At 44.2% G+C, this 13,630-nt stretch overlaps 1 protein-coding gene across 1 annotated transcript; it reads right to left on the bottom strand.

The window, feature by feature from the left end:
* Positions 1-394: 394 nt before the first annotated feature.
* On the bottom strand, positions 395-13,420 carry LOC134965347 (nicotinamide N-methyltransferase-like). Its single transcript, XM_063941817.1, has 3 exons — positions 13,369-13,420; positions 3,613-3,820; positions 395-827 (listed from the first exon to the last, which is right to left on the bottom strand). Exons 1-3 carry the CDS (start codon positions 13,418-13,420, stop codon positions 395-397), a joined length of 693 nt encoding a protein of 230 aa, XP_063797887.1.
* Between the last annotated feature and the right edge of the window lie 210 nt (positions 13,421-13,630).

Here is a 13,630-nt window from a genome sequence, read left to right as displayed (position 1 = left end):
TCATTTAATACAATATATTTAATAACTGTGTGTATTAAACAAAGTTTGTGTACATTGAGCCATCAAAAAACAAAAGTTTCACTATTTCACTCTCACTCAAAAAGTCCGTATTTCGGAATATTCCGTATTTCGGATATTTGGATATGGGATACTCAACCTGTATATATATATAATTTTAGACTATTACAGAGACGGCAGAGATGGAGGAAAATAATTATCATTTGCTTTACACTTATGTAAGCTTTATTTCACATGAGGAGACAGCTTTACAGTATGTAAGATTTAGAAATGGCTGAGGGCTATAGAAGGTAAGAAAAACTAAGTTAAAGTAGATCAGTAGCTATTAAGAGGCTTTTTAATGAATCATCCAGCCAATGGTCACTCCTCAGTCAACCTAAGAATTCCCTTTGATAGCAGTAAGGACCATCACTTGCTTATGATCTATGAGGTCACTCACAACTTTTCTGTCAAATTTCTCACAGGAACCAATTACATAGCCTTCGTCAGTGAGGGTCTTTTTTACAAAGTTTTCATTATTATTAAATACATGTAGCTTATCATTACCAACAATGTAATATGTGCAGTTTAAGTTTACAATTAAAATAAGTGTTCCCCCAGGTTTAAGGAACTTTGACATCTTCCTCAGGTTTCTGATGTAATCTTGTTGGTCCTGACAGACCGCTTCCAGCATCCACGCTGAGATTAGACAGTCGGCTGGTGGTAACACCTCCGGATCGGTGAGATTTTCGTTGCTGAAGTCGAATTTCACAATACGTTTAATTGTTTCCTTTAAGTTTTCTTCCTTTTCACAAGAACAATCTGGGTCACTAAAAAAATGAAACCAGTATATTATATAAAACTGCAGGTTTTAGTGTCATGGCAGATTTTATGTTTCTCTTCAGTTCTTTTATAACTCATCCATAAAAAAAACAAATCAAAAACATATGAAAGAGCATACAAATTTTACTTGTAACTATCAATGATTTTTGTGAAGCAGTTGAGTGTTCTCTGCCATGTCCTGTGTTCTTTATGTATAAGGTGTCTTGATAATTGTTTTCTTCCTTGAATTGCTACATCCACATTTAGAAGTATTGAATTTGTAGGAATATTCATTATAATCATCTAACTGTATGGTTTTGATTCTAAACTAAAACAGTTATCCATTATGTAAAATTTTGCTATGATTTTTTTAACATATTCTCTTCCTTTTCATACTTAACTAGCTGAATATCCGTGCTTTACTACAGAATTTAAAGACTAATACCTATCTTTGTCAGGCCGCACCTCTGGGCTTCCCCGGATTGATGCTGTAAAAATGCTGATGCTGAGGAGAATAATCCACCTCGTTCTCTGCCCGTCCCACCTCTGATGCTGCCCTGCTCAGTGCTGTATATGCTGGGCTGACAGTCCAAGCTTCGCTCATGGAAATCTTAAAGCAATAAGACTATTGTGATTACGCCATATTCATGTTTAAGTTCACTACTCCTTCTCACCCCCCATGCTGATGGGTGCTGAACCTAGACTGAGATTGCATCGGGAGTGTCAGTATCCATCTCAGCAACCCCGACAACTATAGATTTTTACATGTCACACCCTTCCCACCCCCACCCCTAGGGGTGCTAGGGGTGTCTTACTCCCACAGTATTTTTTTTCCATACTGTAAGCCATATGGGTACCAAGTTTGGTGTAAATTGCTCCAGGCATTCCAGAGTTATGCTGAAACACACACACACACACACACACACACACACACGTAAGTACGTACGTACATACATCCTCACCCCACAACACATCACTGATACATACACACATACATACCTACATATATATATATATATATATACATATATATACACTGGGGTTTGAAAGTTTGGGCACCCCTGGCAAAAATTAATTTTAATGTGCAAAAAGAAGCCAAGGAAAGATGGAAAAATCTCCAAAAGGCATCAAATTATAGATTAAATATTCTTATAACATGTCAAAAAAAAGTTTGATTTTATTTCCATCATTTACACTTTCAAAAGAACAGAAAGCAAAAAATATTGTCTGCAAAAGTTTGGGCACCCTGCAGAGTTAATACCTTGTACTGCCCCCTTTGGACAGCTGAGACCTGGCAGTGTCATGGATTGTTCTCAATCATCGTCTGGAAAGACCAGGTGATGTCAATCTCAAAGGTTTTAAAAGCCCAGACTCATCTGACCTTGCTCCAACAATCAGCACCATGGGTTCCTCTAAGCAGTTGTGTAGAACACTGAAACTGAGAATAGTTGAAACTCACAAAGCAGGAGAAGGCTATAAGAAGATAGCAAAGCGTTATCAGATGCCCATATCCTCTGTTCAGAATGTAATAAAGAAATGGCAGTCATCAGGAACAGTGGAAGTTAAAGCAAGATCAGGAAGACCAAGAAAAATATCAGACAGAACAGCTCGCAGGATTGTGAGAAAAGCAAGTCAAAATCCACGTTTGACTGCACGATCCCTCCAGGAAGATCTGGCAGACACTGGAGTTGTGGTACACTATTCCACTATAAAGAGATACTTGTACAAATATGGTCTTCATGGAAGAGTCATCAGAAGAAAACCTCTTCTACGTCCTCACCACAAAAATCAGCATTTGAAGTTTGCAAATGAACATATAGACAAGCCTGCTGCATTTTGGAATAAAGTTCTGTGGACCGATGAGGTTAAAATATAACTTTTTGGCCGCAATGAGCAAAGGTACATTTTGAGAAGGAAGGGCACAGAATTTAATGAAAAGAACCTCTGTCCAACTGTTAAGCATGGGGGTGGATCAATCATGCTTTGGGGTTGTATTGCAGCCAGTGGCACAGGGAACATTTCACAAGTAGAAGGAAAAATGGATTCAATAAGATACCTGCAAATTTTGGACGCTAACTTGATGCCATCTGTGAAAAAGCTGAAGTTAAAGAGAGGCTGGCTTTTACAAATGGATAATGATCCTAAACACACCTCAAAATCCACGGTGGATTACATCAAGAGGCGTAAACTGAAGGTTTTGCCATGGCCTTCACAATCTCCTGACCTAAACATAATTGAAAATCTATGGATAGACCTTAAAAGAGCAGTGCGTCACAGACAGCCCAGGAATCTCAAAGAACTGGAAGACTTTTGTAAGGAAGAATGGGCGAAGATACCTCAAACAAGAATTGAAAGACTCTTGGCTGGCTACAAAAAGCGTTTACAAGCTGTGATACTTGCCAAAGGGGGCAGTACAAGGTATTAACTCTGCAGGGTGCCCAAACTTTTGCAGATGCCATTTTTTGTTTTCTGTTCTTTTGAAAGTGTAAATGATGGAAATAAAATCAAACTTTTTTTGACATGTTATAAGAATGTCTAATCTGTAATTTGATGCCTTTTGGAGATTTTTCCATCTTTCCTTGGCTTCTTTTTGCACATTAAAATGAATTTTTGCCTGGGGTGCCAAAACTTTCAATCCCCACTGTATATATATATATATATATATATATATATTGATATATATATATATATTGATATATATTGATATATATTGATATATTGATATATATATATATTGATATATTGATATATATTTATATATATACATACAGATTGTTTATACTCATATTTTACCTGATGCCTTTCAGCTCGGTAACAATCTTAAATGCATGATTCCAATTAAAAGCCCCAGTGCGGGTGTTCACCCATTTGTTGAGTTCCATAATACATGACTCTGTTAATTTTAGTATAATGATCTCTTTAAAATATTCACTGATATCAAAAAGATGATGAACGAAGGATCCAACACTGATGTCAATCAAAGTTTCTCCTTTAAGTCGACCTGCAGGGAAAGATTCAGATAAAAGAAATGCTACATTCTGTATAGCCAAAGTGAGTTTATGAAACTAAACGTAATGTGTCTCCCAGCATTGGACACATACTGGAATAGTTGTCATGATGTATGTTTCCTGGCAAAATACTAGGTGCCTTCATCTATGCCAGTTAAATAAATTACTGGCAATCTTAGATTTACTGTAGGGACTGATTCCGAGGTGGAAACAAAGCAAATGCAACAAGTACATTTTGCACTTGAGTAAAACCATGGGACACTGCAGGTGGGGCAGAATCATTGTACAGAGAGATTTAAATTTGAGAGAGGCCTGTCCAATATCACATCTGCAGTAAATTACAATGTAAAAAATAAATCTGCCCAACATTTGTAGACTACATGCAAAAGCAACCGGTATCGATTCTGCATGCAAAAATTATAAATGTATTTGACACCTTTGCATTGAAACATGGAATGTTTTGATGAAGTAATGGACACATGCTATACATGAGCTATTGTGTCAGCAAAAAAATCCATTCTGTATATAATAATTAACATTGGTGTGATAGTGTGTTAGATATTTATATGTCTAAAAATAAATATTATTCATTCTTTTTTTGTGATTCAAAAAAAGATTTTTCTACAAAGCTAGATTTGCTAGTCTGCTGTGTGCGCTGTGTGCATAAGGTTTGGTGGGTCTTCCCCCTGACTCCTGAGAAGCAAAGCAACACAGGTGGAAGTGATGTCGGTAGCTATAACCCCTCTGAGGCCATGAAATGTTTCACCTTTTCTCATTATGATCAGCAGAGGAGCAATGTACTAATCTCTGTACACAATAAATTCACCAATTTAATTAAAGAAGTAAACAAAAGGGTCTGAAGGTGCCAGTCACAACAAATATATAAACTGTATATGATAAATTATATATATATATATATATATAAAATCTCCTGTATAATAGCCCAGATCTATGACTTTGTGCCTGTGTGTATAATGATGGGCATGGCTAGGAGCTCTCATTGGGTTAGTGGCAGGTCTATCACACCCAGTCCACAGCTGATTGGGTGAGAAACGCCCTCCCACACAGGTTACATTCAATGGGAGGCTCTGCCCTTTGCCTGCTGTGTTTTCACAGAGCAGGATTAGCAATGGGACTGATGGAGTTGCAGCTCCAACCCCACACCCCAAAATAGGCCCACTGCATCTGCAGCAACATACCCACCAACAATTTACACATAAATATTTATACAAATTCGAAAAGGGGGCATGGCCACAGGTACAGCCGCGTGGCCTCGCCCCTTTTCCTGTACTTCTAATGGAAGCTTGGAGAGTCAAAAATCGGTACAGACCATAAAAAAAGGGACTATACCTGCCAAAAAGGTACTGCTGGAGGGTATGCCTCTGCATCTGCAACAAGTCTCTGTGCTGCAGATAGGGGGGGGGGGGGGGGAATCCTTTTACTGCAGCGTCCTATGTCCTGCTGCCAGTACGCCTGCCCCCTCCGGCATCACCAATTCCCACTCCCTAGCCGCAGCGCAGGTGGAGCAAAAGCTGCCGCAGCCACCGGCATAGATGTGTATGAAAGTGGCGCAGCAGAAGGCTTTCATAGCCCTCCCTGCGCCAAATACTCTCTGAGCCCCGGAGCCTCCTCTGCGTGTGATGTCACAGATGTGCCTCCCCGCCACAGCCGTGCCCAGACCCCAGAGGCCCTGACTCCACAACACAGCACCTGGGCTGCCAGCCTGGAAGCCCCGAGATGGCTAATGTAATGGATAGAGTGGGTAATATCGCAGAGGTTAATGTCTGGACGCTGAATCAATGACAGTGCTGTGCAGTGCAGTGGGTGTGCAGTCAGGGCCGGTGCTAGGGTGTTCGGCGCCCCCTGCAAACTATAAATTTGCACCCTTGCATACTTTACAAAGGCACAGCGCACATAATACCCCCTGTAGTAGAGACACTTACACATGTAACGCCCCCTGTACCAGAGACACTTACACATGTAACGCCCCCTGTACCAGAGACACTTACACATGTAATGCCCCCTGTACCAGTGACGCTTACACATGTAACGCACCCCTGCACCAGTGACCATACACAAGTAACACCCCCTGTAGCAGTGATGCTTATACACGTAACGCCCCCTGTACCAGTGCAGCTTACACATGTAAACGCCCCCTGTAGCAATGACGCTTACACATGTAATGCCCCCCCCTGTACCAGTGTAGCTTACACACGCAACACCCCCTGTACCAGTGACGCTTACACACATAACGCCCCCTGTACCAGTGACGCTTACACATGTAACGCCCCCCCCTGTAGCAGTGACGCTTACACATGTAACGCCCCCCCTGTACCAGTGATCCTTACACACATAACGCCCCCCTGTACCAGTGACACTTACACATGTAACGTCCCCTTTAGCAGTGACGCTTACACACGTAACGCCCCCTGTAGCAGTGACGCTTACACACGTAACGCCGTCTGTACCAGTGACACTTAGACACATAACGCCCCTGTTTATGTGCCGCTTAGACACATAATGCCCCCTGAACCAGTGATGCTTACACACATAACGCCCCCTGTAACAGTTCCGCTTACACATGTAACGCCCCCTGTACCAGTGACGCTTACACACGTAACAGCCCCCTGTACCAGTCATGCTTACATACGTAATGCTCCGTGTACCAGTGATGCTTACACATGTAACGCCCCCTGTACCAGTTCCGCTTACACATGCAACACCCCCCTGTACCAGGGATGCTTACACAAGTAACGCCCCCTGTACCAGTGATGCTTACACACGTAACGCACCCTGTACCAGTGATGCTTACACACGTAACGCACCCTGTACCAGCGACGCTTACACACGTAACGCCCCCTGTACCAGTGATGCTTACACACGTAACGCCCCCTGTACCAGTGATGCTTACACACGTAACGCCCCCTGTACCAGTGACGCTTACACACGTAACGCCCCCCTGTACCAGTGACGCTTACACACGTAACGCCCCCCTGTAGCATTGACGCTTACACACGTAACGCCCCCCATAGCAGTGACGCTTACAAACGTAACGCCCTCTGTACCAGTGCCGCTTAGACATGTAATGCTCCCTGTACCAGTGATGCTTACACACGTAACGCCCCCTGTACCAGTGACGCTTACACACGTAACGCCCCCTGTACCAGTGATGCTTACACACGTAACGCCCCCTGTACCAGTGATGCTTACACACGTAACGCCCCCTGTACCAGTGACGCTTACACACGTAACGCCCCCTGTACCAGTGACGCTTACACACGTAACGCCCCCCTGTACCAGTGACGCTTACACACGTAACGCCCCCCGTAGCAGTGATGCTTACAAACGTAACGCCCTCTGTACCAGTGCCGCTTAGACATGTAATGTCCTCTGTACCAGTGACGCTTAGACACGTAATGGCTCTATATCTGTGCCGCTTAGACACGTAACACCCACTATACCTGTGATACTTACACACTTAACACCCCCCTGTACCAGTGCTGCTTACACACGTAACGCCCCCTCTAGCAGTGCCGCTTACACATGTAACACCCCCTGTACCAGCTTAGAGCAAACTACCAAGTAGGCGCACAGTACCAATGATGTTGATAAAAAACAATTTATTGACATAAAAACAATAACAGACTCATTAAAAGACCACAACAATACACAGAGCATATAACTGAGGTATTATAAGCCTCTAATACACACATAAGGTGTATTAATATGTGAAAGGGACGCTGAAATACGGGAGAGCCCGTCTCTGTAGGATAGGGTTAATCTCTCACATTAATTCCATATCAAACAGTTCAAGTGGAAATGAAATCCTGCAAAATGATGTAATGAGCGTCTATGACCATAGAGGTGTCCAGATTTAAATACTGTTTCCTTGGAGCAAAATGTGAATAATCAACATCATTGGTACTGTGCGCCTACTTGGTGGTTTGCTCTAAGTTGTTTTATTCTTAGGAGGCCGGCTACCTCCTTACCAAGTGGCTGCCATTATCAGTGTTATATTTGCACGACCCTGCTCAGCGCCTACAAACCTTTTTTCTGTTTGTACCCCCTGTACCAGTGCCACTTACACACGTAATGCCCCCTGTAGAAATGCTGCTTACACACGTAATGCCCCCTGTACCAGTACCGCTTACACACGTAATGCCGCAGTCACACATACACATACACACACACACATATATATATATATATATATATATAAACACACACATACATACTGTACATACATTACACACATACACAGTCACACATATATACAGTATACACAGACACTGTATATACACACACACACACACACACACACACACACACATACACACTCTCTTTCCAGACACTTACCTAATGAAGTCTAGCTGGCCGAAGCTGTAGCAGCTCATCCTCCTGCTGCAGCATGGCCCCGTCTAGTGCAGCCCCTTATTCCCATCTAGGTCCGCCCCCTTTGGCTCCCGCCCGGCCACTGAATGTCACACAGGGGAGCGGGGATAGAGAAGAGGCTTTGTGCTGCCGATGCCGAGGGGGAGAGGAGGTTTTGTGCAGCTGGTGCCGCTGCATGTGTGACAGCAGCCGGCAGCGGCAGCAGGGATAGCAGCAGCTCAGCACAGGGATGCAGAGCAGGGAGAATGCCTCTCCTTCCTGGTGCCTCCCTGCACTGAATCCGTTTGCTGAGCAGCTTGCGCCGGGCCTGTGTGCAGTGTCACTGACACTGCACAACACTCTCACCTTTTACATTGATTCAGCCAGTCACTCAGTTCTGCCAGCCAGTCACTATTGTTAGCACCAGTGTCACAACGCACCGCATTACAGGGAAGCAGTAAATAAACTACAGCTCCCAGAAGCCTTTAGCTCCGAAGCATTCCAGCCCTAAAGGCTGCTGGGAGCTGTAGTTTATTAAGTGCATCTTTTTTTTTTCCAAATATGTTTATTAAATACCTCCAAAACATGGTACAGAAATAAGGAAAAAACCGCATACATATCAGACATATCGACATCAAAGTAAGCAGATAAGAAAGGTAAAAGTACACAGCATATATGAGTAGGTGGAGGAAATTTTCCAATTTTCCAAAACAATCAACAAGAACAAACTGTAAACCACCAGATGAGCGACGGTCAGGCTATAATATATTGAGAATGGGACTGAATATGACTGACTAAAAACTGAAACTCAATTCCGGCAGTTCAAATAAAGAAAAATAAGAGGTAAAAAAGAACATCACAAAAACGTTAGAACAAAAATAAGCAAAAACACCTACCAAGAGCCACAGGCCACCGATCCGTCCATAGAAGTGTCCATCCAATCCGCCAGGGAAGAAACAGAAGAAATAAGAAGAGAGGGGAAAGAAAAGAAAAAGTGTGTGGAGAGGGAAGTACGGATGAAGAAGAGGGAGAGGGGAAGATAGGAGGCTCAGTCAGTTAGAGAAGTTTGGCTATCAAGTTGTCGGAGAGAGTACCAAAAGTTAGATTGGAAACATTTATGTATTGCTAGTTTAGTGTGGGGAGGGAGGGTACAAATGTATTTATCCCAGCACTTAAAGAGTGCAGGAGTCAGGGTTTCCTTGTGGATAGAGGCCTCCAGCCAGTCCATATTAAATAAGAAGAGTAACCTAGAAGTAGCCATAGGGAGAGTAGGAGAGGTAGGATGGATCCACTGTTGCAATATAGCTTTTTTCCCCACTGCTGAAAGTAACACTATCAATTTTTTATCAGTGCGTGGAATTCCAGGTTGGTCCGACAGATGACCAAAGAGGGCCCAGTGCATTGAAAGGGGATGCCTAGCGTTGAGGTGCCATAATTGTGTAAGGTATGCCAGAATTTTTGAATGACAGGGCAGGCCCAGAGACAATGGAAAAGGTCAGCTTCTACCGTTGAGCATTTATTACATCCGGCCCTATCTGATATACCCATTAGAAAACCTTGTTTAGGCGAAATATATGCCCTGTGTAGCAGTTTATAGGCCATTTCCTGATATATACTAGCCGGTATTAATTTAAGGGTCATAAAAAAGGTATCTAATAGGGTGTCTACTGTGAATGTAGGAACTTGGGAGATCCATTTAGCCAGATCAGGAAAATCAGTGTGGGGGTCCAGTTCAGTGCGGATGCGCGCATAGATAGAAGATATGGAGTATGTGTTGGAGCGTAAAAGGGAGTCTAAGGGGTTAACAAAGTCTTTTCCCGTGAGGTGAGGGAGAACGGATGTAAGATAATGTATAGCCTGGGAGTAGTAAAATCCATGTAGGGGTGAAATTGCATATTTCTCAATAGCCTCCTGGAATGGCAAAGGGGTGTGAGTAGGTGTCATCAGATTACGTAGAGTCTTTAAACCAGAGGAGCACCAAGCACCTAAAGGCAAAGAGGCAGTACCATTTTGGAACTCCAGGTTTCCAAGCAAAGGTAGAGATACTGAGTAATAATATTTGAGACCAAGAGCTTTCCTAGCCATTTTCCACGCCTTAATAGTGGAAGACAATAGCGGGTTATCAAATTGGGAAGATTTTATTTGAGAGGGCCGGGCATGTAGGAGGTAAGCAAGAGAAAGAGGAGCACAAAGCTGAGATTCTAACTTGGTATCTGTGAATACATCGTTGCCACTGAGCCAATCCATAGCGAAACGTAGTAAGCACGCTAGATTGTATTGTTTAATGTTTGGGAGGTTTACGCCCCCTTGGCGCACAGATTGCAACATTTTTTTTTAACTTATCCTGGGGCGCTTACGGTTCCATATAAACTTGGAAAGCAAGGTATTAAGTAAAGAAAAGTCGGAGTTAGTGAGAAGAATGGGAGTCATTTGGAGAATATACAGGAGTTTCGGGAAGCTTGCCATTTTAAACAGGTTGCATCTCCCTAAAATATTAAGGGGAAGGTTTTGCCATAGGCTAAGTTCAGTCTGTATTTTATGTATGATCGGGGTAATATTACGTGCATAGAGGGTGGAGAGATGTTGTGGTAGAGCCACTCCTAAAAAGGTGATATGCGAGGGGGCCCATCTAAACGGGAAGGGTCTAATCCAACCCAGTCTCGCCTGGCCAAATATGGCCAGGGCTTCAGACTTGGCAAAGTTAATGGAGAAGCCAGCAAAAGACAAAAATCTGTCAATTGCCTCTACCAATACAGGAAGGGAGCGTTTAGGGTCAGAGGTACATATAAGTAGGTCATCTGCGAAGGCTATAATTTTGAGTTCGCGATCCCCAATAACAATGCCTCTAAACCCAGGTAGTAGTTGGATATAACGACTAAAAGGTTCCAAGGCCAAATTAAAAAGCAAAGGGGAGAGAGGGCATCCTTGTCTGGTGCCTCTCTCAAGAAAAAAGGAAGAGGAGGCCTGTAAAGATATAGGGGGGGCTAATACTGTATTTGTGGTGTTTCAATCTGTATAGCGTTTAATGTACTTTTTATTCCTTCTGTTCCCATGTCTCTCTGGCTTGTGTCACTATTACCCCATGTGTGTGTTCATCCATTACCCTATATATTCTGTACTATAATCTTACCCAGGTAAATACAGGTGTGCTGTGACCTGGCACCTAGTGCTGTCATGTTATGTTCTTGTAGGAGAATGCCAGTCTGGTATGAGGTTACTACAGGTTATCATTGCCATGCCTATTGAGTCCATCTATGATCCTTATATGGTCACACAGGAAATACATTTGAGGACCAGGTAATGTCTCTTTGAAGCTTCTCCTCCACAGGGGACAATCAGGACTTAAACCAATTTCCCTGTCATTGTTCCTTCTGTTTACTGTCCCCTGTCCCATCCTGGTCTCTCACAGACAACTCAGAGCCTGACCCAGCATGTGGTCAGCAGGAGAAGGGCAGCTGTGGGAGGGAGTAGGGAAATACCTAAGGTGGGGTCCCACCAATCAGGAACCTGCGTCTCCTCCCCAGGTGAGTGCGGCATGATGGGCATTTGGAAGGTTTTAAAAGAGGTTGCGCAGGTCAGCTCCTCATGTTAGTCGCAGGACTTTGGCTAAGGGGTGATTCTCTGCCAGGGTACCTTGTGGAACCCATCAACAGTGCTGTGTGGAGTTATATGTACTTACTACTACTGCATGGACTAATCTGCTATCACTGCTGTGTGGACTCAGTGATAGTTCTGCTGTATGGACTTGTTTATCTGGAACTTCTGCACGGAATTGCTGTGGACCTAAATCCTCTACTGGGACTTACTATCTGGACTGCTACCTGTATACTGTTTCTGGGCTATATTTACTTCTGCTTCCTGTGAATTATCTATTCCTGTGTGCTGTGAGAAATAAACCATCACTCTGGTTTCATCGGCTCTGTGTCTGAGTGATTAGAAGAACCCCGTATCTTCACATTTGGCGGCAGCAGTGGGATCATTCAGACACCAAACAACGACCGCAGGAAGCGTGAAGGCCCAGCAGAGAACAGAGGATCAGGCCATATGTAATGCAAGAGGATCTGCAGTGAGGTGGTAACAAGTGAGCAGGTGTCAGTCCTGTGCAAAATAAAATGTTTCCAAGGAAAGAAAATGAACGCCTCAAGTCTCCCAGGGCAGTGGAGCTCGCGGATGGAGGTGTGTCGGTGTATCGGCAGGCTGGTAAGCCGGATCTGTTATTGATTGCTATAAAGATGCAGTACATTTGGGAGTACTGGAATGAAGCTATGCGGATGATCAGTGGCTGGAGAGTATCCAGCATACAGGACAAGTTGTGTTACCTGGGGGATGCATTCCTGCACTGTAAAAGTGAGGCAGCCTCATGGAATCTGCTGGGGGAGCCAGAGTTTGTAGAATTCACAGAGGAAGTGATTGCTACAGTGACCCAAATGATGCAGAGAAGTCAATATTCTGAGGCTGAAGGGCAAGTCCAGAATCAATTATCTTCTGGGCTAGAGCCAGAGGAAATATCCAAAATGGGGCCGCTGCAACCCAGGCAGATGACTGAGGGGTCCGCCTTGCAAGTGCCTGTTACCAAGGGAGCAAAGTCCTTGTCAGCGGGGCCCATAACCACATTGGAAGAAATGAGCATGGAGGAGCTGATAGCAGAATGCCAGCTGCGAGGCATCCCTTTCCAATTCTGCACTCGCAGGGAAATCCTCCAGCTTATTCTCCAGGATCAGCGGGATCCAACAAAAGCGTTCACCGATTACCGGACGTGGATCCTTCGTCTCGGCCCAGGGATGAGTGTGTGGGAACAGCTGGAGTGTCTGGAGGAGTGCTTCATTGTGGCAGAGGAAGAGGCAATGGATCGGGGGCTCCTGGATACCCCAGCATGGCTAGACCAGTGTTGCAGGGTGGATGCAGAAAGGCACCGTCTGCAACAGCTTCTCCCACACCCAAGGGAAGCAGTTGCCTGGTGTACTATGCTGGGAGAGGCTAGCGCTGAAGTGAAGGCTATGCCCACAATACAGACATCCCAGGAGGAGCTGTGCTACACCTTCCCTTTTGCTGAGGTGGAAGATGTAGACCTAGTAACCAGCTGCCAGGGAATCAATGAAGACTGTGCCCAAGAGATCACCATGGATGGGGGAGTATTGTTCCACTCCCCGACTACAAACATACCAGTCACGGATGGCCTCTTGCTCCAGGATGCCCAGCTTATTCAGCTGGGGGAGGCTCATCGCGACGGATTGGCAATGGCAGCCCCATTCATTTCACTGAGGAAGGCTGATGAGAACATGCCCTGTGTATCTCCTGCTACCCTAACTCCACAAGAAGTTTATGGAGGATTATTCCATTTTAACGATTTGGGGAATGAGGAGCTGCGATGTGAATACTGGTACGTACCCTGTGATTCAACAGTGACATTGGTAGCAGAGACTGGTAACATA

Source organism: Pseudophryne corroboree, chromosome 10 (assembly GCF_028390025.1).
Source record: "Pseudophryne corroboree isolate aPseCor3 chromosome 10, aPseCor3.hap2, whole genome shotgun sequence".
NCBI lineage: Eukaryota > Metazoa > Chordata > Amphibia > Anura > Myobatrachidae > Pseudophryne > Pseudophryne corroboree.
The sequence above is the reverse complement of the archived record's forward strand: the minus strand, read 5'-3'. Positions and strand labels throughout refer to the sequence as shown.